Genomic DNA, 23,385 nt, shown 5'->3' on the forward strand with positions numbered 1-23,385 from the left:
GGGCGGAGCTGGGAGGGGCCTGGCCTAGATGACCTGGGGAGGAACGCGGAAGCCGAGGAGGAAGAGGGGGCAGTCCGCTGTGGAGCTTCGGGCTCAGTGGAGCAGGGACTGGCCGTGGGTGTGAAGGAGACAGAGAGAAAGGGAAAAAAGTTCTCATCCGACCCAACCTGAGGCCAGGGAAGCGCCCGAGTCAAACAGGCCAGGCCGCGGGGGTGAAGAGGCCGGGCCCACAGGACGGATCCTCACAGATTTATAACTTCATGGGAGGAACACAGGGGGTGCATGGGCCAAACCACACATTACACTTGGCAAAAAGCTATTGCTGAAAACAGTTTCCCCAGACAAACCACTAGGAATTTCTCCTATGCAAATCTGACTGAAATGAATGGAAGTTGCACAGGAGCATTATCATTAATTTCAGTGGGGAGAGTAGCAGAATCCACTACAGACGTTCATAAAAACATATCTCATGAAACATATTTAAGTTTGAGGCAACTAATATGGAATTAATTAAAATCACCAATATTTTATGAGATAAATTAAAATAAACATGTCCCAGTTAGCCTTTGGATTCTGTTTGATAGGTTTACCTCAGTCAGTTGATGCATCAGAAAGACTTCCTGACGCACTGGTGAATTTTCATTTGTGGTAATTTCAATCATGCAGCAACCATCAGCACTGCCGAAAGGCAACCTATAGCTGGAAAGAAACAGAAGTAGGGGTTATTGCTGTTGGAAAACGTTATGGTTGTGAGAGTTTTATTTTGGAAGGCAAGTCTGGCTCATCTATATTCAGCAGTGCACACTTGATCATGGAGGGCCATCAGCATGATCCAAGTACCCTGAGGCAGTACCACTGAGGGACATCGAGGCAAAGACTGTGACCAATGCGTTACTGTCCAACTAGGCAAGGCTAGGTTTTCCGGAGGAGATGGTAACTGATTTGGGAACCACCTTCATGTCCCAAGTCATGAGAGAACTGTTGCAGGCTTGTGGCATTAAACACCTGAGCAAGTCTGGCTCATCTATATTCAGCAGTCCACAGTTGATCATGGAGGGCCATCAGCAGGCTTACTGATCAGAGTAGAGGAAGTTTGTGTGAACTGATGCTTCCGCTCCAGCCCCATTAATGGGCTAGGGAAATCAGTGCACTTTACTAGAGCTGTAGGGATCCTGTGGTGTCAAGCCCAGACTGAAAACTCATTTTCATGATATGGTCAACTTATGTATTTCAGAAATAAAATAGATTTATTTTTAAGTCATGACATTGCATATACTATGGTTACGTTCTGCCTCCTTTAGGACCAATACATACAGTGATCACCAGCTCATGAAAGGTGGCACCCAAAGGAAGGTGCTGGTTCATACACTCACATCAACTACATTATTCCTATGGGTCATGAGCTCCCTTGTAGCTCCACACACTTGCACAGGCAAGCATGGGCTTAGGACTGGGACACCAAACTGTACCAAAATCTTTGAAGAAAACATTCTAGACACATGTACTTTCAGAAACAGACTCCTTAAAACCCTTCCCTTTTAATTATTTGTCTAACGATCTTTATTTGAGAAGTTGAAATGTATACCAAACGAGAGACGGAGGGCAAGAGAGAGATCTTTACATGTGTAAGTGGATACAGATAAATTGAAAGTACTGTGTTGACATATGCTTTCCCTAGTGTAGGTGATTGTTCAGAAGTAATATCAATGTTGAATGATAGCAAACTCTCTAGGTAGAAACTTCCCTTTTTCTGTTCGACAGGGGAAATAGAAACGGAATGCAAAATGAAGGGCTGCACCTCTGAGCATCAAGATTACATTGTGATATAGTTATCACAACTCATGAAGGATGCTATTAATGTATACTCTGGTACTGAGCTTCAGAGATAAGAAGAATACAATGTTAAGAGACTTTGTAAAATAAATACAAGGAATGTTCAATAAGCTATTGAGAGTTCTTTGGGGCTTTAAAATGTGATAAAATCGGGTTTGGGGAATACTATGTACATTATCAACAATAAAAGACCATCCCTAAAGGATACCTTTTACACAATCATTTTTAAATTATCATTTTGTCAGGGAAAAAGTGTGTTCTAATTCTTATTTCAGTGTTGTCAAATTTGAGCCCACAGTGGGAAACAGCTTAATTAAAATAAGTGCTTGATTCAGTAAAAGCACTCTTTTTTTTACCATGCTTCATTTGGAATTTTCATTTAACATTTATGGCTGTAGACCTGTTGCACATGGTCAAGAGACCCATTAATATCCAGGGGCACATATGAATTTCTTGCAAATAGGGGTCTCCATTTATACCTTCATTGAAACATGGCAAACCATAAGCTTGATGAACTTTGTGCACCTGAACATATGAACATATAAAGCTGCCTTATACTGAATCAGACCCTTGGTCCATCAATGTCAGTATTGTCTACTAAGACCGGCAGCTGCTCTCCAGCGTCTCAGGCAGGGGTCTTTCACATCACCTACTTGCCTAGTCCCTTTAACTGGAGATGCTGGGGATTAAACCTGGGACCTTCTGCATGCCAAGCAAAATGCTCTACCACTGAGTCACAGTCCCTCCCCACCTGGAACAGATCACTGTATCAGAGCACATTATACTAGGTTGTTGTTGTTGTTTTATAGTGATATTAGTGGGCTGTTACAGCCGGTTTTAGGATCAAGCTGCTAAAAGGCTTTAAAGCACAACAGCCCCAGTCATTACAGAAAATCAACATAAAAAATGGCCCATTGCACTTCTGTATAGGGTTCCCCACTTCAATACAGGAGAAACCATATATTGCATAATTGTATAATTATTTATACCTATGACATCAGAAATTTCTATGGAAATATTTTATTTATAACCTAAAAATTGGGCAGGATTACTGAAATTAGCAAATACAGTCACACGCCAATTGTTTTGAAACCAAACATTTAGCAGATCACATCTGAAAGAAAAATGATTGATTTTCTGGTACAGCCAGAAGGCATTTTTAAGTAGTATTTTTTCATAATTAACCTTACACCATATGAAATTGACATGGCCTTATGCTAAAAACTGCAATCATTGCAGTGACTAATCATTTACTTCTGTAGTTACCCAAGGCAAAACTTAACAGTTGCATATTTTGTGCTATCGGTTTGTTTTGATGCTGAAGGCATTTTTGTGCATCTGGCAGATATTTCTGCGACAAATTTCAGTCCCATTTAAAAGCGAGCATATATTTTCTTCCAGAGACAATCACAAATTTCTAAGGAAGATGGGATTTATGTGTCAATTACATAATCTATTTCATATAACTCATGGAAAATAATAAATTAAAATTATAGTGCAGGAGTTGGAATATGTAATCCTGTCAAATCACAATATTGTTCTGAATTCACAAAATTTCATTGATCTTGTAAATGTTCTCCAAGGAAGTGTTTCAGGTTCCCCCCCCCTGCTGTCAGAGCAAAACGCTTGGTATCCTAACATGATTAATTTTTAACTTCTTTTTTTGTGTGCATCATTTCATCCCGTGGCATCACTTTTTCAAACAGGGAAGACACATTTAAAATTGTGAATATTTATTCCTCCAGTTCACTTCTGTTCCATTCTAAGCCAGTTTAGGAGCCCCGTGGCACAGAGTGGTAAGCTGCAGTATTGCAGTCCAAAGCTCTGCTCACGACCTGAGTTCGATCCCGACGGAAGTTGGTTTCAGGTAGCCAGCTCAAGGTTGACTCAGTCTTCCATACTTCCGAGGTCGGTAAAATGAGTACCCAGCTTGCTGGGGGTAAAGGGAAGATGACTGGGGAAGGCACTGACAAACCACCTGTAAACAAAGTCTGCCTAGAACAGGGGTCGGCAAACTCATTAGTCAAAAGAGCCAAATATCAACAGTACAACGATTGAGATTTCTTTTGAGAGCCAAATTTCTTAAACTTAAACTATATAGGTAGGTACACTGTTTATTAACTTAATAAACTTTAATTAAAGTTTTAAGTCTTAATTAAACTATAGGTACACTGAATAAAACTTGATATCATACTTAATAGTGATCTTATTTATTGATAAAAATTAAATTGTAAGTCCCTGCCATTTCCCCCTCCCCATCCGGAGTCCTCGTCTGGGGGCCTGGTCTACCGCCATAAAAGCCTATTGGTAGACCTGGCCTCCGGCTGAGTCCCATTGGGAGGCCAGGTCTACCCATTGGCTTTCTTGGCAGTAGACCTGGCCTCCAGAGGCCATAGAAGCCAATTGGTAGACCTGGCCTCTGAAGGGGGACTTTTTCCCCTCCTCGGAGTCCAAGTCTACCGCCAAGAAAGCCAGTGGGTAGACATGGCCTCTGAGGAGGGAAAAAAGTAAGTAAGGTATCCATAAAATTAAATCATGACAATGACTGACAAACACTTAATGTTGACAATGTGAGCAAACTTTTCTCTAGAGTCACAGACGCAGTAAACCCATGAGAACGTAAGAAAGGTCGTTCTGGATCAGACCAAGGCCCTTCAAGTCCAGCAGTCTGTTCACACAGTGGCCAACCAGGTGCCTCCTGGAAGCCCACAAATAAGACCACTGAAGCATCATTGTCCTGCCTGCGTTCCATAGCACCTGATATAATAGGCCTATCCTCTGATCCTGGAGAGAATAGGCATGCATCATGACTAGTATCCATTTTGATTAGTAGCCATGGATAGCCCTCTCCTCCATGAACAGGTCCACTCCCCTCTTAAAGCCCTTCAAGGTGGCAGCCATCACCACTTCCTGGGGCAGGGAGTCCCACCATTTAACCACATGTTGTGTGAAGAAATACTTCCTTTTATCAGTTTTGAATCTCCCACCCTCCAGCTTCAGCAGACGACCCCGAGTTGTACCATGACGTGTGTCCTGGGTCGGGGGCCCCACCCCACGCCCCGGGGCTTTCCCGCCACCCTCCACTTACCTCCCCTGCTGGCTCCAAAGTGTGCCTCTTCCCTACAGGGACCTGCAGGCCCAGAAGACGACGGGGGAACAGTGTCGGCGCCACAGAAGATGGGGCACCGTGGCCCAGCGCCACTGCCGGGGACGCACTGCCAAAGGAAGCCCGCCCCGCCCAACAGCTGATAGGCGGGCGGGGCGGGCCAGGAACTGCCGAGCCGCCCGCCCAGCAATCACACAGCTAGAGTGGAGGCTTTAGCCTCCCAACCATTGAGGGCAAGGGAAAGGGGGACCCGGCCATTCTCCACAACAGGGGTGGGTGGGAGAGACAGCACGCCCCCTCGCCTGCTCTCTCGCACTCGCTCGCTCGCTCTCTCAGGCGTGCCGGCTCCGCAGCCCGGCTGCCAGCGCGAGCAGGCATGAGAGCAGGGGCTTTGAACCAAGTTTGGAGAGCCGCACTCAACGGGCCAAAGAGCCGCATGCGGCTCACGAGCCGCGGTTTGCCGACCACTGGCCTAGAAAATGTCGGGATGTGACATCACCCCATGGGTCAAGAATGACCCGGTGCTTGCACAGGGGACCTTTACCTTTTTAAGCCAGCTCACCATGGTTAGTACTGCACAGAAGACAGCAATGGTAAACCACTTCTGATCTTCTCTAACCTCGAAAACCCTATGATGAAACTATGCAAAATGGAAGATGTTATAGTGCTGGAAGACAGGACTCCAGGTCGGATGGCACTCAATCGCCTACTGAAGAAGAGCCGAGGACAAGCACAAGGAATACTACTCTTAATGATATAACTGGATTAGAGCTGAAAGGAGGTTCAGTTGTTGACATGGATGGAAGCAAAAGGAAAGTCTAAAGCTGTACAACTAATATAATAGGAACATGGAACATGAGAAGTATGAATCAAAGTAAACTCAAAATCGTAAAATGAGAAATGGAACATATAAACCTGGCAATCCTGGGAGTAACTGAACCAAAGTGGACTGGGTTAGGACATTTTTAGTCACAAAATCACGAAGTGTTTCACCTGGAAAATGAGAAACACAAAAGAAATGAATTTGCTCTCTAATAGTGAGGCGAGATGTAGCACAAGCAATCAGGGGCTATAATGCAAAGTCTGACAAAATAATCACAGTCAGCCTATAAAGAGCTGTTGAAACAAAAGAAGATGATGGCTCACGCTAGATCTCTGTGGGAAGAATGAGGCCTTGTAGTTTGTGAAAGAAATGAGACAAAGTTTTGTAACCTGGTTTCTTTAGCCATGGGTAAAACATCTCCACTGCTAGATGCCCAGCTAACAGTAAAACACTGGCATTTCCACTTCAGTCAGGTCTGGAGTCTCCCAACCTAAAGCTAGCACATTTGTCCAATTTACTTTTTCATTCAGCTTCTCTGATATGCCACAATGGCCTGCAGTCTCAGTTTCTGAGGTAAGAGGCCTCATTGCCTCTCTTTCATCTGGCAATGTTCTGAGTGGTTATTTTATGTTATTTAAATTCCAGATTACCTTGAATGTCAAACTTTTAATAATGTTCTTTGTTCAGTTTTCTAATAAGTTCCGGTTCTGATAACTTCTGATAAGTTCATCAAGTTTTAATTTGTTACTAAAATGTAACTTTTATCAATGATTTATATTTTTTAAAATGTTTAACTCTTGTAACAGCCTTTGGCCATATGCAATAAACTGAACCTTGAACCTATTCCTTGGCTCCATCATCAACCAAAAGGGAGACTGAGACCAAGAAATCAGAAGGAGATTGAAACTGGGAAGGAAAACCATAAGGAACTCGAAGATATTCCTAAGTGTAAGGCTGTGTCACTGGTGACCAAGATCAAAATAATGCATGCCATAGTATTCCCCATTACTATGTATGAGTGTGAAAATTATACAATGAAGCTGACAGGAAGAAAGTTGACTCATTTGAAAGGTGGTGTCAGAGGAGAGTTTTACAGATACCATGGATTGCCAAAAAGTCAAATAAGTGGATTCTAAATCAAATTAAGCCTGAACTGTCCCTAGAAGCTAAAATCACTAAACTGAGGCTATCGTATTTTGGTCACTGGAAAACATAATAATGCTAGGAAACACTGAAGGCAGCAGGAAAAGAGGAAGACCTAACATGAGATGGATTCACTCAATAAAGGAAACCAAGGCCCTCAGTAAGGCTGCTAGTGATAGGACATTTCGGTGGTCATTAATTCATAGGATCATTAATTCATAAGTCGGAAGCATCTTGATGGCACTTAACACACGCAAGCCAGGAAAAAAAGTTGTCTATTTAAAACGTTTACAGGCTGCTTTTTCATATTACTTCAAGCAGTTTCTACAGGCAGGCAATATAAACTAATTCAATACACAGCAACAAACTTAATAAATGAATGCTAGAAACACTGCAATGCAGTGTGATCTTGAACTACATGCATTCATGTAATAATGCCTTTTTTTTTAGTTTCAAGACTACAAGCTCCATAATGCAGTATGGTTACAAGTGCAGGTGTTTGCAATAACATCAGTGGTAACAGATTTTCCACAGCATCCATTTTCTGCGATAATATAACTGGTGATGGAATGATCCAGTGGTTTTGCATTCCAATTGTCTTAGAGGGATTGTGAGCACAGTTCAAAACATTAATGTATCTTCATCCTGTAGTATAGCAGTTGCTTATAATTTATATAGGTTTTTATCATTTGTTAGCCTTCATTGGTGTCTACTCCTTCAGTAACACTGAGGTAGCTTGTAGGTATATTCATTTTACAGTTGAGGAATTAAGACTGAAAGATGGTGATACCTATGATTACCCAGAGATTTTCCAGCAGAAATGGGACTTGAACTCAATTCAATGGCTTCAAGATCCAATGGCTTCGTATTATCTGTCAGGTCACATTGAGAGACATGCTGTGAGTACAGCTGTGGGGTTAGACCAACAAGAATTATATCCTGGCAGCTTTATGCCTTCAGAAAATACATGAACTTCTCAAACAGATGAAAGATAAACCAAAATTCACTTTCTGATTAATTTCATTTCTGCACACATTCTGATTAAACACATAGCCTTTTAACACTGAGCTCCTAACAAATAATTACTACTTTTAATATTTATGTAGTACAACTGCCCCTCCCTCACCCATTTTCAGTTGTCACGAACAGTAGATGTTTATTAACATATATAAGATTATTTTAGGCTTACAGCTGCTATTAAAAGAAATCTTCTTAAGCCAACCAATATCAAGGCATTTTTCAACTCAAATAAAACAATGGCCAAGGAAATGTTTTAGCTCACACTCCCAAAACTGGAAAGAACAGCTCTGTGCAAGAAATGGAAAGTGCATTTCTGCCTGCTCAAATCACAAGGTGGCAGTAAAGATACATGGCAAATGTGGGGGGGGGGGGGGAAGAAATGCAAAATGCATTCTTTACATCTCCCCACCACCCTTGCCAAATCTCTCTAGTCATTGAAAAATCTAACTTAAGCCCTAATTGACAGCATGATTGCTTCAGCTTCCTGCTTATATCAAGGGAAACGTGGCAAAGTATTTTAAACTGATTACACTTTTGACAATATGGATGAGGATAGGTCCTGAGACATATGATTTTCCTAACTGCACTCATGCATTATAATTACCTAATGTAATCATGTAAAAACCAGTGCATTCAAGCTCGTGCAAACATACTTAGGAAAATTTTGTTTACATCAATTACATTTTTATACAGTGTTATCGCCACAGCCATATTTCCTGGGGATTGCCATGCAGATCCAACAAAATTAAAATGTCAAATCAGCTAGCATAAAAAGTCAAGCACACACATAGCAGTTGGAAGCTCTGACCTTGTATAGACAGAACGAATACAGTGGGATACTGTGCCTATCAACAGGGATTTCACATTGATAATCAGCTAAACCATAGGAAAACGAAGGCATCCGGCCTTCTGACAAATAATCACACACCGATTGCAAGTATCTTGGCAATTTATATCAGCAAGCTCAAGCTTTTAAATATAGACCTACACACTAATTTTCCACTCTGGCGTGACAAACAATCTATATCTGCTTAACATATCACTTGGGGGCACAAAGTCAAGATGCTTTTACCTGTAAAGGGCTGATATTTATGTAGTAAGAAGAGGATTTGAAATGACTGCCATGGAACACTGAAGCGGTAGCTTCATTTACACCCTTGATTAACCAGAGCAGTTGTCAAGGGTATGTCTAACCAGCTGTCAAGTAATATACGAGATTTTTCAAGAACAGTGATTTTACTATTGAGTGCACACGTCCTGATCAGAAATATATGGATCTATGGAATGTATTTCAGATGTAACAACCTCTTAGCTTTTCCTCTAAAATCTCTACGGCCATGAGTAATTCCATTTTGGTTTTTCTCCCTCCTAATAAAAATGCAAACTCACTGAATGTAGCAGTCTCAACAGGGGCATAATATTTTCACAAATTCAGCAGATTTTTAATGGGGGGGGGTGATATATGGTTTTAAATGCTTTCTGACAGCATTTTATTTTCCATATATTTCGTTCAACATTTTGTAGATAAAATCTCTCACATCTGTTCTAACTTGGATTCTACTTTAGTAATGATAGGATTGGATGGTCCCAGGGTGCTGATTTGTTCAGTTGTATGATGTACCTTTCAGTTTATTTAGCCTGAGGGTGTGGACAGAACTCTTGGAGGTCTGAGGCCTACCACCTGCTTGTATGATTCTTTCCCCTCCTGGCTGCTTAAATCTGATGGGCAGGGGGTGTTGGGAGACAGTAAACGTCTCTTTGAGAGAGGTTGTTGTAGCCCCTGCTTGGTAGTGGACAGGGGTGTTGACTCTTGCCCTGGAGAATTGAATAACTATTGCCCAGTCTCAAATGTATCACTCTTGAGCAGGATGACTGACCATTCAAATTCACAGAACCTTTACTAGACATTTGTTACAGACACCAAGCAATCTAAGGTGACTAACCACTCTTGAGAAAGGTGACTAAATAAAAACTGGATAAGCTATCGTATTTTGGCCACATCATGAGACGACAAGAGTCACTGGAAAAGACTGTCATGCTAGGAAAAGTTGAGGGCAGCAGGAAAAGAGGAAGACCCAACAAGAGATGGACTGACTCAATAAAGGAAGCCACAGCCCTCAATTTGCAAGATCTGAGCAAGGCTGTCAAAGATAGGACATTTTGGAGGACTTTCATTCATAGGGTCGCCATGAGTCGGAAGCAACTTGATGGCACTTAACACACACACAAGCAACTTCAAGGATTCCTGAACGAAGTTAATTGATGCATTCCAATATAGCTTCAGGTCTGCTTATGGGACTGAAATGGCCTTGGTTGCCCTGTTGGATGACTTACAGCATGAGGTAGACAGGGGGAGTTCAACCTTGTCGATTCTTCTGGACCTCTTGAAGGCTTTCAAAGCCATTGATCATGGTATCCTTCTGGACAACCTTACAAGGGTAGGACTGGTATGAACCATTTTTTCAATGGTTTTGGTCCTAAATCAAAGTTAGGTTTCAGAGTGTGGTGCTGGAGGACTCCTACCTGGCCCTGTGGCCTGCTGCCTGTGGGGTCTCATGAGATTTCATCTTGTCCCCCATGCATTTACATGAAGCTGCTGAAAGACGTTGTCTGGAGATTGGGCTGAGCAGCCACAAATATGGAAATGACAGTCATATCTCACACTTCCAGCAGATACCAGGGAGGCTGTGGAAACCATGATGACTGAAGGCAGTTTTGGGATGGATGAGGGCTAACAAGCTGAAAATTAGTCATGACAGGAACTGAGATGTCTTCTGTTCTGGATGGGGTTGCACTCCCCCTAAAGGAGCAGGTTTATAGTTTGGTGTGCTCCTGGACAGGACTTTCTGTTGGATAAATTGATGGCAACAGTGGCCCAAGGGTACCTTTTACCAGCTTTGGCTGGTAAGCTAGCTTTGACACCATGGGCAAAAAAGATCTTGCCACTATGGTGCATCCCTGGTAACATCTAGATTAGACTGCTGCAATGTGCGCTACATAGGGCTGCCCTTAAAGAGTGTCTGGAAGCTATATTTGGCACAGAATGCTGAAGCTAGAATACTAACTGGAATGGGCAGTATGGACTGTATCACTCCAGTCTTGTTCCATCTATTCTGGCTCCCAATTTGTTTTTTGGCTGAATCCAAGATGTTAGTATTGACCTTTAAAACTGTATACAGCTCGAGGCCAGTATATCTTGCCTACTCCCATATGAACCTACCTGACCACTTCAGTAATCTTCAGAGTCCCCACCATCTGATGCTAGATGGGTGGCAACATAAGAAAGGGCCTTCTTAGTTATGGTGCTAAAACTCTGTAACTCCCTTCCCAGGGAGACTTATATGTCTCCCACCATCTGTCTTCTGACAGTGGGAGAATAATTTTTTGTTTTGTTTAGCATTCATTCACAATTCTCTCTGGCCCTCTTCCCTGTTTTTGTGTGTCTGTGTTTCTGTGTTTTATATGTTTTAATTAATTGTTTTAAATATTTTATGTATTTTTCTGTATTTTAAATGATGTTTTAATGTTTTGACTTTTTGCTGCCTAGGGGATTCTAAGTTAGGTGGAAAGGGAGCGTACAAATGTTTTAAATAAATAAATATCTAATATACCACACTGGTTGGCTGTTTCCTTGGATCAGGATGCAGAAGTTCAATCCCCATACTCCAACAAGTTATTACTGTGACTAAGGAAATGTTAATGTGTGTGAATCTTCTTTGTGATCTCATAATCAGCTAATGAAGAACAGCAGCAAGGAATTCCCAAGCCGAAAGAGTGGCCTGAGGGAAATCTTCCTACCTCAGGAGTGGATTTGAGAGGTTTTGTAGGACATGGGGTTTTTCCATCTCTTCCTCTAGTTGTACTTACACTAGTGAAATGATTTGACCATTCTGGGCTAAGTATTTTGTGGCACTTTTAGAAGCCACAGCACCCCATACAGTTGAACAGCAGAGATGCAAGAGGTTGGAACTCCCTCAGCTCTAGGGTTGCCAGGTCCCTCTTTGCAACCAGCGGGAGATTTGTGGGGTGGAGCCTGTGGGAGGTGGGGTTTCGGGAGGGGAGGGACTTCAATGCCATAGAGTCCAATTGCTAAAGAGGCCATTTTCTCCAGGTGAACTGATCTCTACCGGCTGGAGATCAGATGTAATAGCAGGAGATCATATGTAATAGCAGGAGATCTCCAGCTAGTACCTGGAGGCTGGCAACCCTACTCAGCTCATCATCCACATATGTTGACTTCAGAGACTGGACCCCTATGGTTCACTTTCCCCAGCCAACTAGTGAAGAATAAAGAATTGTTAATCCTGGCTGGTATGCAATAACGTGGTTCAGAAGGAACTGCAAACACATGATAGTTTTAAATGGCTGGGCAGGCATCAATGAAACAGGAGAGTATACTTTCTTTTCGAACAGAGGTGTGAGCCTGATAGATTATTTTTTAGTCTCTCCTAATTTAATTCCATGCAATAAGAAATTGCAAGTTGAAACTTATCATGGAAGTGACCATCTACCTCTTTCACTTGCAATTGAAGGAGACTTTGGGGTCTAACCAATGGCCCTCAAGTTCCTTCTTTATCAAGAGGGAAATTTACTGAAGCCACCCCATTGGTGTACCCACGTGGAAGCTAGAGTTGCTGCTCTTTTTGAAACTTCTGAAGCCCAGATTTTTGTCAACGAGTTGGAAAAAAGGCAGAATATGGAAAACGCTTCTGTAACTCTGGTTAAATTATTTGAATTATTAATGCCAGCCTTTACCTGTAAATCATCAAGAACCTGGAAATTCTACATCCCATGGTTCTATAAGGAATGCAGAACTTTTAAAAAACTTATACAAATTAAACATCAAAGATTTAGGAAATGCTGTAATTCCTTATTACTTTCGGATATTCTCCAGTCAAAAGAAAAATATAAAGTTATGATCCTTAGGAAAATATGTGAGGTAATTTATAATAGATGGAGCATTTTAATAAATGCCTCAAGGAACAGTAATTCCAAACAATTTTGGACATTAATTTCTTCCTCCAAGTTTACTGGTAAATTAATCACTTTCTGTATTCCTCCAGCGGCATGGGAACAGTACTTTTTGGCATTATATGCCTCCAGTGGTCCAGTGGACATTACTCTGGAACAGCCTAAGAACTTACCATCCTGACCAGAAATAACAAAAGAAATGCTGGTCGTTCCTCTCTCCATGCAGCTGCCATCTCTCAGACATTGCCCCTCTGATTGGTAAATATACTTCCCCCTGGAACCTCATATCCTCATGTCCACCTCCTATTGTCTATTATTTCCTATTTCTTGAATGTAGTGGGTTTCATGTTTTGCTATGTGCGTGTTTGAAGTTACTTTTACAATAAAAATGATTTAATCTTAAAACAAATCTCTTCCCCCTCCAGATCTCTGTAAACAAAGGGAAAAGATCCTGGTTACCCCTGCCTCTTACAAAATATAGTCTCCCCAGCTAATTCCCTAAACAAAAGGGGAGACAATCTAATTAGGGTAACACAGCCAGACCCCTCCTGGGCTGCTTTAGTTTTTAGGGGAGGGGCTGTGGCTCAGTTTGTAGAGCATTTGCTTGGCATGCAGAAGGTCCCAGGTTCAATCCCTGGCATCTCCAGTTAAAGGGACTAGGCAAGTAGGTGATATGAAAGACCTCTACCTGAGACCCTGGAAAGCCACTGTTGGTCTGAATAAACAATACTGACTTTGATGGACCAAGGGTAAGATTCAGTATAAGGCAGCTTCATGTGTTCATGAAGGCAGCTTTCATCTGCCTGATCAAGGGTAAGGCACAATTAAAGCTAAAGGGCTCAGGCATCATGGTTCAGCCCCATGCTGCCACTTGACCTGGGGCTTGAGGAGGTTGGCAACCATGTCCCTGAAGCCACTCCCCATCTAGGGCACCAGCCATGGTGGGCAGAGGTCTGGAGCAGCTGCCAATCGAGGGGGGGTAGTTACTATCAACTCTTATAATAAGCTTTATGTATTCTGGTTTGATGCAGGTTTCCTGGGTTAATGTTAAAACTACCTGTTTTAACTACAATGTAAAACTACATTGTTCACAAATTTGTGCTTTCAGGGTTAAAGTTATGGTGGAAAGGTGGTGTATAAGAAATTGAATTTTTTTAAAATATAAATATTCAGCAAGGCTGACATATGCAAAGGTGCATGAAGAATGTCAAGCTCCTACAGCTTCCATAAGGGCACTAAGGCATTCATACAAAAATGCTTCACTCCAGACAATATAGAAGTGCAAATTCAATTCAAATTCTATTTGAATTAACCAGCTAGACAGTTATGAATGTTCATTAGAATTTTTAAAAGGAGTATTTATCATGTTACACCCTATGGCAGTGACATTCACAAGTTAAAAGCCAGTGATTTCATTTCAGGGCATATTTCCTCCTGTAGTACACCTGTATTACTCATTTAACATATTACCTCACCTACATCTGTTAAGTTATTCTGCTCCCATTTTCCCATGACATTCTTTTGCTCTTTTGTCTGAAATGCAGTTAATTAGCTAATAACCATTCAAAATTGGCCTGAGGAATAGATCATTATATTATTTCTTTGAATCTTCTTTTCTGCAATGTTTGTTGTTTTCATTATTCACACATTCCAATCACAATGGAAAGCAGAGCATTCAGGGCTTAATATGCCAACATAGCTAAAGGCAATGTATAATTTGATGGATGCTATATAAAATTGCTGGTAATCCTTTAGATTTGCCAACAACCTTGGGGGGAAATGTCCTGGCCCTTTAATAGCGGCATAACGAGTGGAAAAGGGGAACCTATTGAGCTTCCATGGAAAGATGAGGACTCAAACCTGAGTCTTCCAGACCCTACTCTGAAGCTCTAACTGCTGCACAACACTGGCTTTCATATGGTGGCTGCTGTTAAACAGTAGCAATTTGCCAGGCCTAATTGAGTCATGCAAGTTGGATGGTGTCAAGACACCCAGAGGTTGTTTCCAGGCCTAGGGTTGCTAACCTGCCAATATCTCCCAGAATTAAACTGAATTTCAGACAACAAAGATCTGTCTCACTGTAAAAAAATAACTGCTTCAGAGGGTGAACTCTGTGGCATTATATTTGGTTGAGGCCTCTCCCCTCCCCAAACACTGTCCTCCTCAGACTCTACCACAAACTTTTCAGGTATTTCCCAACCTGGAGCAACCCTAGCTAGGCCCCAATGAGTCCTCTCTCAAAGGCAAAAATAGGCCTGAAAAGGGCCCTCCCCCCTTCTCTTGCCTTTTACTTAGAGACCCAAGCCTGGAATGCTGTGGTTGCCTAGCAACAAGCACTCAGGGAGTCTGTTATTTAAAGCTACAGGCACTCCTTTTATCATTTTCAGGTTTTTAAACCCCCTGATATATGTGTTTTAAGATTTTAAGATATGTGTGTGTTTTAAGATTTCACATTTTTCTGCAAACCTGAGGCCCTTTATGGGTTTGTAGAAAGATTTTTCTTGCTCATTCACAGCTTCAGTCATTGGATTTAAGTATCTTCAGAGTGGGCCAACTTTACTATTAGTATATAGATGCTGTTCTTCGCTCCACCTTTCACAAGCTCTCCCACTTCTAAAGGACTGTTGTGGATCAAGTGGGACTAAAGTGTTATTTATTGACTCAGTTGGCCATGAGAAAAAATGAGCAGATGCAAGGTGGAGGAGGGGGCAGAGAATAGTGATAAACTCAGTGTTGTAACTTTGTAAGCATTAATTGTTAATGCCTGTGTAGACCCATGTAGCTAAATTAGTGCTCATCATTATACTCCACTTACACTAATGAAATAATTGCCATCTAGCATTTGAGTCAGTTGGCTTGAGCTCCCCTGAACACCAGATGTTCTGCATTGGGTTTGAGGACAAATGATTTTTTAATTAGAAGGATAGGGAATACATGTGACGGTTGTGGATATGTACCACTACACTCACTGGGAGGCTGAAGGACCATTCCATGAGACATTCAGCATTTCCCACTTGATAAATTTCTTTACTAGATCAGTTATTTTAGGTATCTAATGCAGACATTTAAAAAAATATTCAGGCATATACACCATTTAATTTGCCATGGCCTGAACATTACACCTTTTATATCTACTGAAACCCAGATTTTAGTACTAAAGGAAAGAAAAAGGCATCAGTGTTTCATTTATATATTAATAGTGAAGGCAGCCAAAACTGAGACAACTTGAATCCAATGACTGCAGTTGTGAACCGACAAGACATATCTTTCCTCAAACCTGAAAAGGGCTTCAGGATTGCAGAAACCTGTGAAATCTTTTTTAAAAAAATACATTGGGGGTTTAAAAACCCAAAAATGATAAAAGAAGCACTCATACCTTTGAGCAATGGACTCCCTGAGTGCCTGTTGCTAGGCAACCACAGTATTCCAGGCTGGGTTTCTGGGAGTAAAAAGGCAGGGGAGCAGGCTCCTTTCCAGGCCTTAATTTGCCTTTGAGGGAGGACTCATTGAAAGGGATGCCAGCTCCCTCTTCGTCACCGGTGGGAGGTTTTGGGGGTGAAACCTGAGGAGGACAGGGTTTGGGGAGGGGAGAGACTTCAATGCCATAGAGTCCAATGGCCAAAGCGGCCATTTTGTCCAGGTGAACTGATCTCTATCGGCTGGAGATCAGTTGTAATAGCAGGAGATCTCCAGCTAGTACCTGGAGGTTGGCCACCCTACTCATTGAGGCAAGGCCTGGCTAGGGTTGGGAGCTCCAGGTTGTGCAATTCCTGAAGATTTTATGGTGAAGATTTTATGGTTGTAATTCTGGGAGATCCCTAGGCTTGGAAGCAACCACTGGGTGACATGATGCCACACCACTTGTATGTCTCAACTAGGCCTGGCTGCTTGCTACTGTTCAATGGAAGCCACCCTATGAATGCCAGTGTGGTGCAGCAGTTAAGAGCTTCAGAGTAGGGTCTGGGAGACCTATGTTTGAATTCCATCTTGTTGTGGAAGCTCTCTGGATGATTTTGGACCAGTCAAGTACTTCCAGCCTAGCCAGTGTAGGGAGGGGGATATGGTGCCACCTCCCAAGTCCTTGCATGTTCCCTACCTTTTAAGTGGCCCTGACTACCATGGAGGGGGGGTGAGGGAAAGGTTAAGTCTGAGGGGCAGATAAAGGCAGGTTGGCTGTTGGATGAAAAGGAGATAGGGGTGCCAACTCCAGGTTAGGAAATGCCTGCAGATTTGGAGGGTGGAGCCTTGGGAGAGTGGGGTTGGAGGAGGGGAGGGAACTTAGTGTGGTATGATGCCATAGCCTCGACCCTCCAAAGTAGCCATTTGCTCCATGGATCTCTGTTTGCCAACATCAAGGTGGGGTCTCTATGGCATTAAACCCTGCTAGGGTTGCTCCCCACCCCAAACGTCACCTCCTAAGGCTCCACCCCCAAATCTCCAGGAGTTTCTCAACCTGGAGCTTGAAATGCTAAGGGGGAACGGATCTCTGTAGTTTGGAGACCTTCTGTGATTCCAGGAGATCTCCCGGCCCTGTCTGGTGGTTGGCAACCCTAGACAGAAAGCAGGAAGCAGGAAAAGGAGAGATGCTATGGGAGTTTTCAGGAAAGGGAAAGAGGAAATAGTGGGGGAGGGGGAAATGAGATGCTTCCTGCAAGTCCTTGCGGGTTACCACTTGTTTCATCTAATTTAGAACTAAATAGAATTCCATACTGAAAATTCAGTAGTTAGCATCTTAAGACTGGGGCTTTTTCTGTATGGCCTGTTCTTCTGGATCTTCTACTCTCTAACTGCATATATTTGCAGTAGAATTCTCAAAACACTATGCACAGTGCTTTTCCTCCCAAAGAAATTGTGATCACTTATGCATCCCCAGTGAAAATGTGGAGCTTCTGAAACACACTCGAATCCCTCCCCCGTGAAAATGCTGCTTTGAAATTGGCTGTCGTGGTTTTTAAAAAAAATATATCACCAGCCCCACATCTGGATTCTTTCATTTGATGTGAACTGAGTGGCCATTTTACAGCCAAAGCAGAGAATGGTCTGGACAACCCCCCCCCCCAACCAATTTGTTTCGGTAGTCTTGCATTGGCAAACCAACAAACAAAAAGAACGCTGACCCACACTCGCTGTGAAACTGACTAAATAAGCAGCCTCATGGGGAGGGTGGCAAATCAATCTATTCTATCCTGCTGAGAACCCTGACACACACTCACTGTGAAACTGATCAAAAGCAGCTGCCTAGGTCAGGGGTCTCAAAACTGCGGCTCCAGAGCTGCATGCGGCTCTTTGGCCCATTGAGTGTGGCTCTCCGAACTTGGTTCGGAGCCCCTGCTCTTGCGCCCACTCGCGCCGGCAGCCGGGCTGCGGAGCCAGCGCGCCTGAGAAAGAGAGAGAGAGCGGGTGAGCGGGCGTGCTGTCTCTCCCCCCCCCCGGCATGAAGAATGGCCGGGTCCCCCTTGCCCTCAATGGTTGGGAGGCTAAAGCCTCCCCTCCCCTCTAGCAGCGCGATTGCTGGGCGGGCAGCTCAGTGGTTCCTGGCCCCCCCGCCTATCCGCTGTTGGGCGGGGCGGGCTTCCTTTGGTAGACCTGGCCTCCGGCTGAGTCCCATTGGGAGGCCATGTCTACCCACTGGCTTTCTTGGCGGTAGACCTGGATTCCGAAGAAGGGAAAAAAGTCCCCCTTCAGAGTCCAGGTCTACCAACTGGCGTCTAAGGGCCTCCGGAGGCCAGGTCTACTGCCAAGAAAGCCAATGGGTAGACCTGGCCTCCCAATGGGACTCAGCCGGAGGCTAGGTCTACCAATAGGCTTTTATGGCGGTAGACCAGGCCTCCAGACGAGGACTCCGGACGGGGAGGGGGAAATGGCAGGGACTTACAATTTAATTTTTATCAATAAATAAGATCACTATTAAGTATGATATCAAGTTTTATTCAGTGTACCTATAGTTTAATTAAGACTTAAAACTTTAATTAAAGTTTATTAAGTTAATAAACAGTGTACCTACCTATATAGTTTAAGTTTAAGAAATTTGGCTCTCAAAAGAAATCTCAATCATTGTACTGTTGATATTTGGCTCTTTTGACTAATGGGTTTGCCGACCCCTGGCCTAGGTCATTCTCTCAACTGTTTGATCTGAAACTGACCCACACTCACTGTGAAACTGACTAAGCAGCCTCATGGTATCTCTCGCTAGTGCATTTACAAATGGCTTCTAGGGGAGGGGTTGGATGAGGGGGACAGGCACATGGGAGGGAGAATGGGCACGGGTAGAAAAACCTGAACTGACAAGTATGCACAGGACTGGCTTTCGATTTGGGATAGAGACAGACTTTAAACTTAGGGTACTTAATTTTTTATCTCAGTGTGACATTGTTCAGGGTCAAATTGGCCATATGAACAGTATCATTAAAGTAAGTAAATTTGGGGTAAAATAGCATTCTGAAAATATGGGTAAAAGGCAAGGGGAGAGCAAGGTGACTTCTGAAGGTCGGAAAATACATGCGTAATCAAAACGAAGCCCTGAAGTAGTCGGGGTGACCGTGACGGGAACCCGTGCATAAAAGGCCTGTAATTCATTAAACACTGTGAAGAAAGTAAAACCAACATCAAGATGTTTGCTTATTGGTATGCATTTACCAAGTAAGTCATAAACTGGACCCACACCAAACTAAAATCCCTAGCTATTGGTTTTAATATTTCAGTGGCTTTTTATGCAATTAATTTCACTTTGCTCTGTAACATTATGACTGTTGTACCCTGGATGTTGAAAGCTGGATTTATTGAAGAATATTTCACTAAAGGGACATGGTTGAGATGTTATATTTCATTTCCCAAGGATGCACAGAGGACATTAATCATGTAGATACCTTAAGTACAATGCAGTACTCAGAGTAAAGTTTCAATTTATCTGAATAAATATTTCTCAGTGACAAAAATTCATCTCAGATTAAACTACATCTTTCTGATTTGCAGCCATGGTTGGACTAGAAGCAGAAGTTTAATCAGAGTCAATTTAAGTTTTCTGCTTCTATTTAATAATTTGGAATCATCAACTCCCTGCTTGCTACTGTGAATTAGCTGGATTTGTTTTTCACAGCAAAGCTAAATTGTACTTGGCTTGATCTTATTTACCTTTAAAGTGAACAATTTATATCTCAAATCCCACTTTTTGTATAAAATTAAATAGGTGTGAAGCAGACTAAGTGGTGCAGTTCTTTTTACAAAGCTATAGCTGTATAATCACAACTGTTGTCGGGAAACAAAAGATCTTAAATATATCCGCACAGACTGTAGTGATTTGTCACCACAAAACAGACTGTGTCAATGTATGCCCATCTTAATATGTGAAAGCACAGTGCATAATAGAGAAGCCTGGCTATTTCAGGACCTCAATACCAGAAGTAAAACTCAATATTATCAAATGGGATTTACAGACTAGTAAATATACATACAACTGCTACCTTAACTCATTGTGATAGTGCTGTGGATGGTTTACAGTGGGGAAAGGAAGGAAGGAGATGGAGCTATCAGAATATCTTGGTGAGAGATGGTACCTAAAACTGTTGGACACAAGGGCATCTGGTCTCAAGTCCAACACACGCATCTAACCGTCCATTCTTCCCTGGTCCCACCTAGACAATGGATACCCTTTATCTTTTCTCCCTATCACCTGTAGTCCCAGCTAGGACCCAAACCACATATCCCTCCATAATTGGCTTTCTTTTCCACATTGAACACTGATCTGAAGATTATTCTGGACAGTAATGGTTTTGCCAAATTCCTTCTACATTTCACAGCTCAAGAGTAACTTCATTCCAAAATCCTATTATTTCTCTTTGTAGCCTAATGTAACCTTTCCTCTCTGTTCCCACTTCCTTTTAGTGAGTTTTTCTGTTCCCTAGTTGGTTCTCTTATGTGTTTTATATACAATTTTGGCAAATGGGAACTATTCAGTCATATAGATAAAAAATAACTGAAGGTCTTTGGTGTTAAAATGTCCGTATTCTTGTTCGGAAAGTACACAAAGAAAGTAGCAGAGATGTGGTGTTTGTAAACTGAAGACCAGCAGCTGTAAACCTGAGACATGTACCTAACAAAGTTCCTGGCTCCTTCTTCATAGGCTGAAGGCAGAACAAAACACAAACAAGCACAGACTGGCTGGCCAATCTGCATAGTACAGGGAGCACAGATTTCACAGCAAAACGGTTATAAGATGTCCCAGATTTTTTTCCCCCGGGGGATTGTCCTTATCTCTTTCCTAGCATCCACCATCATAGCTGTCTTTGAGCATTACCAAATATACATCTACACTCTGACCAGGTAACATGCAGGTTATATTACCTAGTTACCTGAAGGCGCTTCAGAATGCGTTTCTCAACGTTTGCCCATGCCTACTAAGGCAAATTAATAAGAGGCTGAATGCAGTGGCAGAGCACTGTGAAACCTCCCGATGATAAAACCTTAGTTCAAAATTGTAGCTGAAGAACGTGCGTAAGGTGAGATGAGGTGCACTGGCTTTGCACAACTCAGCTTGAATTTAAACTGAGCCATTCTGTGCAGCTCCATTTGCTACTTAATGTAGCTCTAAAGGTGTTCTGGCCCTTTGGTCTTCTGCATTCACAACTCACCCTTCAGATGACTGAGGATTCTTTCTACTACACTCTAAGGAGGGGGAAGGAGAGAGGAAAGGGGTAACTTGTTATATCTCTGTCTGCCTTTATTGGTTTTTTGAGTTCATTTCATCAAATAAAAAGAAGATAGTACAAAATAAAACTAAACTTCAACCAATATTGTGGCTGGGAAACAAAAAGCTTCCTCAGACATACCCACAGTGCAATTCTAAGTAGAGTTCCACCCTTCTCAGCCCATTGACTTCACCACCATTCTAAGCCCATTGAATTCAATGGACTTAGAAGGACGTAACTCTGTTTAGGATTGCCCTGTCAACAGCCTAGTGAGGGTTTTTTTTGTAATTTCCCCCTTCCTTTGAAAAACAGGCCTTCATGCCATATCACATACTGCTTTGAAAAATCCCTTCTATATCAAAAGAGATGTGGCATAGCCCTTTGAGCATACTGAACTAGTTGCATGGCTCTTTGGATGCTGGCAATGCTTCCACAGATGAGGTCCAAAAAACAAAAAAACAAAAAAACCCTTGTTCACATGAGAGGTTTTCTCATATACGTAGAATGATAATTCATGAATTATAATTCATGCAAAATCATGGCCTTTCTTTATTGAAAAGAAAATTCACATCTTGCAATATTTTTTCTTTTCATGGAGCCACCATCTTGTATGAGTATACAGTTCCCACAACACACGGCTCACTCAAACAGAGCAACCCTTTCATTTGAGTTGTGTTTTTCATTTGGCTTAAGTGGTGTACTGTCATATCACTATATTGTCGAAGGCTTTCACGGTCAGAGTTCATTGGTTCTTGTAGGTTATCCGGGCTGTGTAACCGTGGTCTTGGAATTTTCTTTCCTGACGTTTCGCCAGCAACTGTGGCAGGCACTGTCCTTCAGTGTTACTACTCTGAAGATGCCTGCCACAGTTGCTGGCGAAACGTCAGGAAAGAAAATTCCAAGACCACGGTTACACAGCCCGGATAACCTACAAGAACCAATGTCATATCACTGCTCTGACTCTCATATCTTCCGGTCATGCTGTGTGCCATCATGTTATCATTAAACATAGATGAAGCAGGAATCAAAGTTGGTATTTTCCTGAGGCTGCCCTACCCTCACTCTGGGACCAATAGTGCTAGCAATCCCTGAGAGTAAAGGCTACGGACCAGCATGACTCTGTGGAGAGCAAAAAGACAATTGACAGATAAAGGTGAAAAATCAGAGAAACTAGTCCTAAAGGCAGAGTTTATAGCTTGGCACAATGCCACACAAGTACGTGACTTAGCTAAAGAGCAAAGATAATGAGGAGAAGTTGACATTCAGGATGGAACGGATGCAGAAAGTCCCAGCAATCTCCCCCCCCCCCAGGTATATATAACCTGAAAACTGCAACAAAGATATACTTGTACATTTCCCAAGAAGCTTCTGCATCACTTCTGTTAAATTTGGAGTCCAATAGTGAAGTAAATTCTGTATTGAATAATTTTTATGCATGTGATTAAGAAAAAAGTCTGTTTAGTCAGTTAAGGATTCACAGTGTTCTGCCACAGGGATTACTGGTTTTTTGTTTTTTTTTGGGAGGGGGGTTGCGAGTGGCTATACACGTCAGTCCAATTTCAAGCCATTACTGGGTCTGGCTTTCTTTACTGTTTGCTTTAAACAGGCTAAATGTGCAGCTACTGGCACAGTGGCCTGTATTAACCTTCAAAGGAAGCCAGTTTAACAACTTTCAATAAAATACTAAATAGTTTGCAGATTCACAGACAGAAGTATTTGATAAAGGAGAGAATCAGAGCCAGCTGAAGCAGCCTGCTGATTAAAATAATCAGCTGGCTCAATCTTCTTGTGATGCATGCATGGGA

General features: G+C 42.4%; 1 protein-coding gene across 1 annotated transcript in view; it reads right to left on the reverse strand.

Annotated features, from left to right (window-relative positions):
- Positions 1 to 23,385, reverse strand: part of LOC130483410 (protein eyes shut homolog) — a 148,708-nt gene that overhangs the window by 101,046 nt on the left and 24,277 nt on the right. Inside the window, exon 5 of the mRNA XM_056856172.1 lies at positions 591 to 699. Within this exon, the coding sequence (XP_056712150.1) occupies positions 591 to 699 (109 nt within the window). The remainder of the gene's footprint in view (positions 1 to 590; positions 700 to 23,385) is intronic.

The sequence above is a fragment of the Euleptes europaea genome, chromosome 10 (genome assembly GCF_029931775.1).
Source record: "Euleptes europaea isolate rEulEur1 chromosome 10, rEulEur1.hap1, whole genome shotgun sequence".
In the NCBI taxonomy this organism is placed as follows: domain Eukaryota; kingdom Metazoa; phylum Chordata; class Lepidosauria; order Squamata; family Sphaerodactylidae; genus Euleptes; species Euleptes europaea.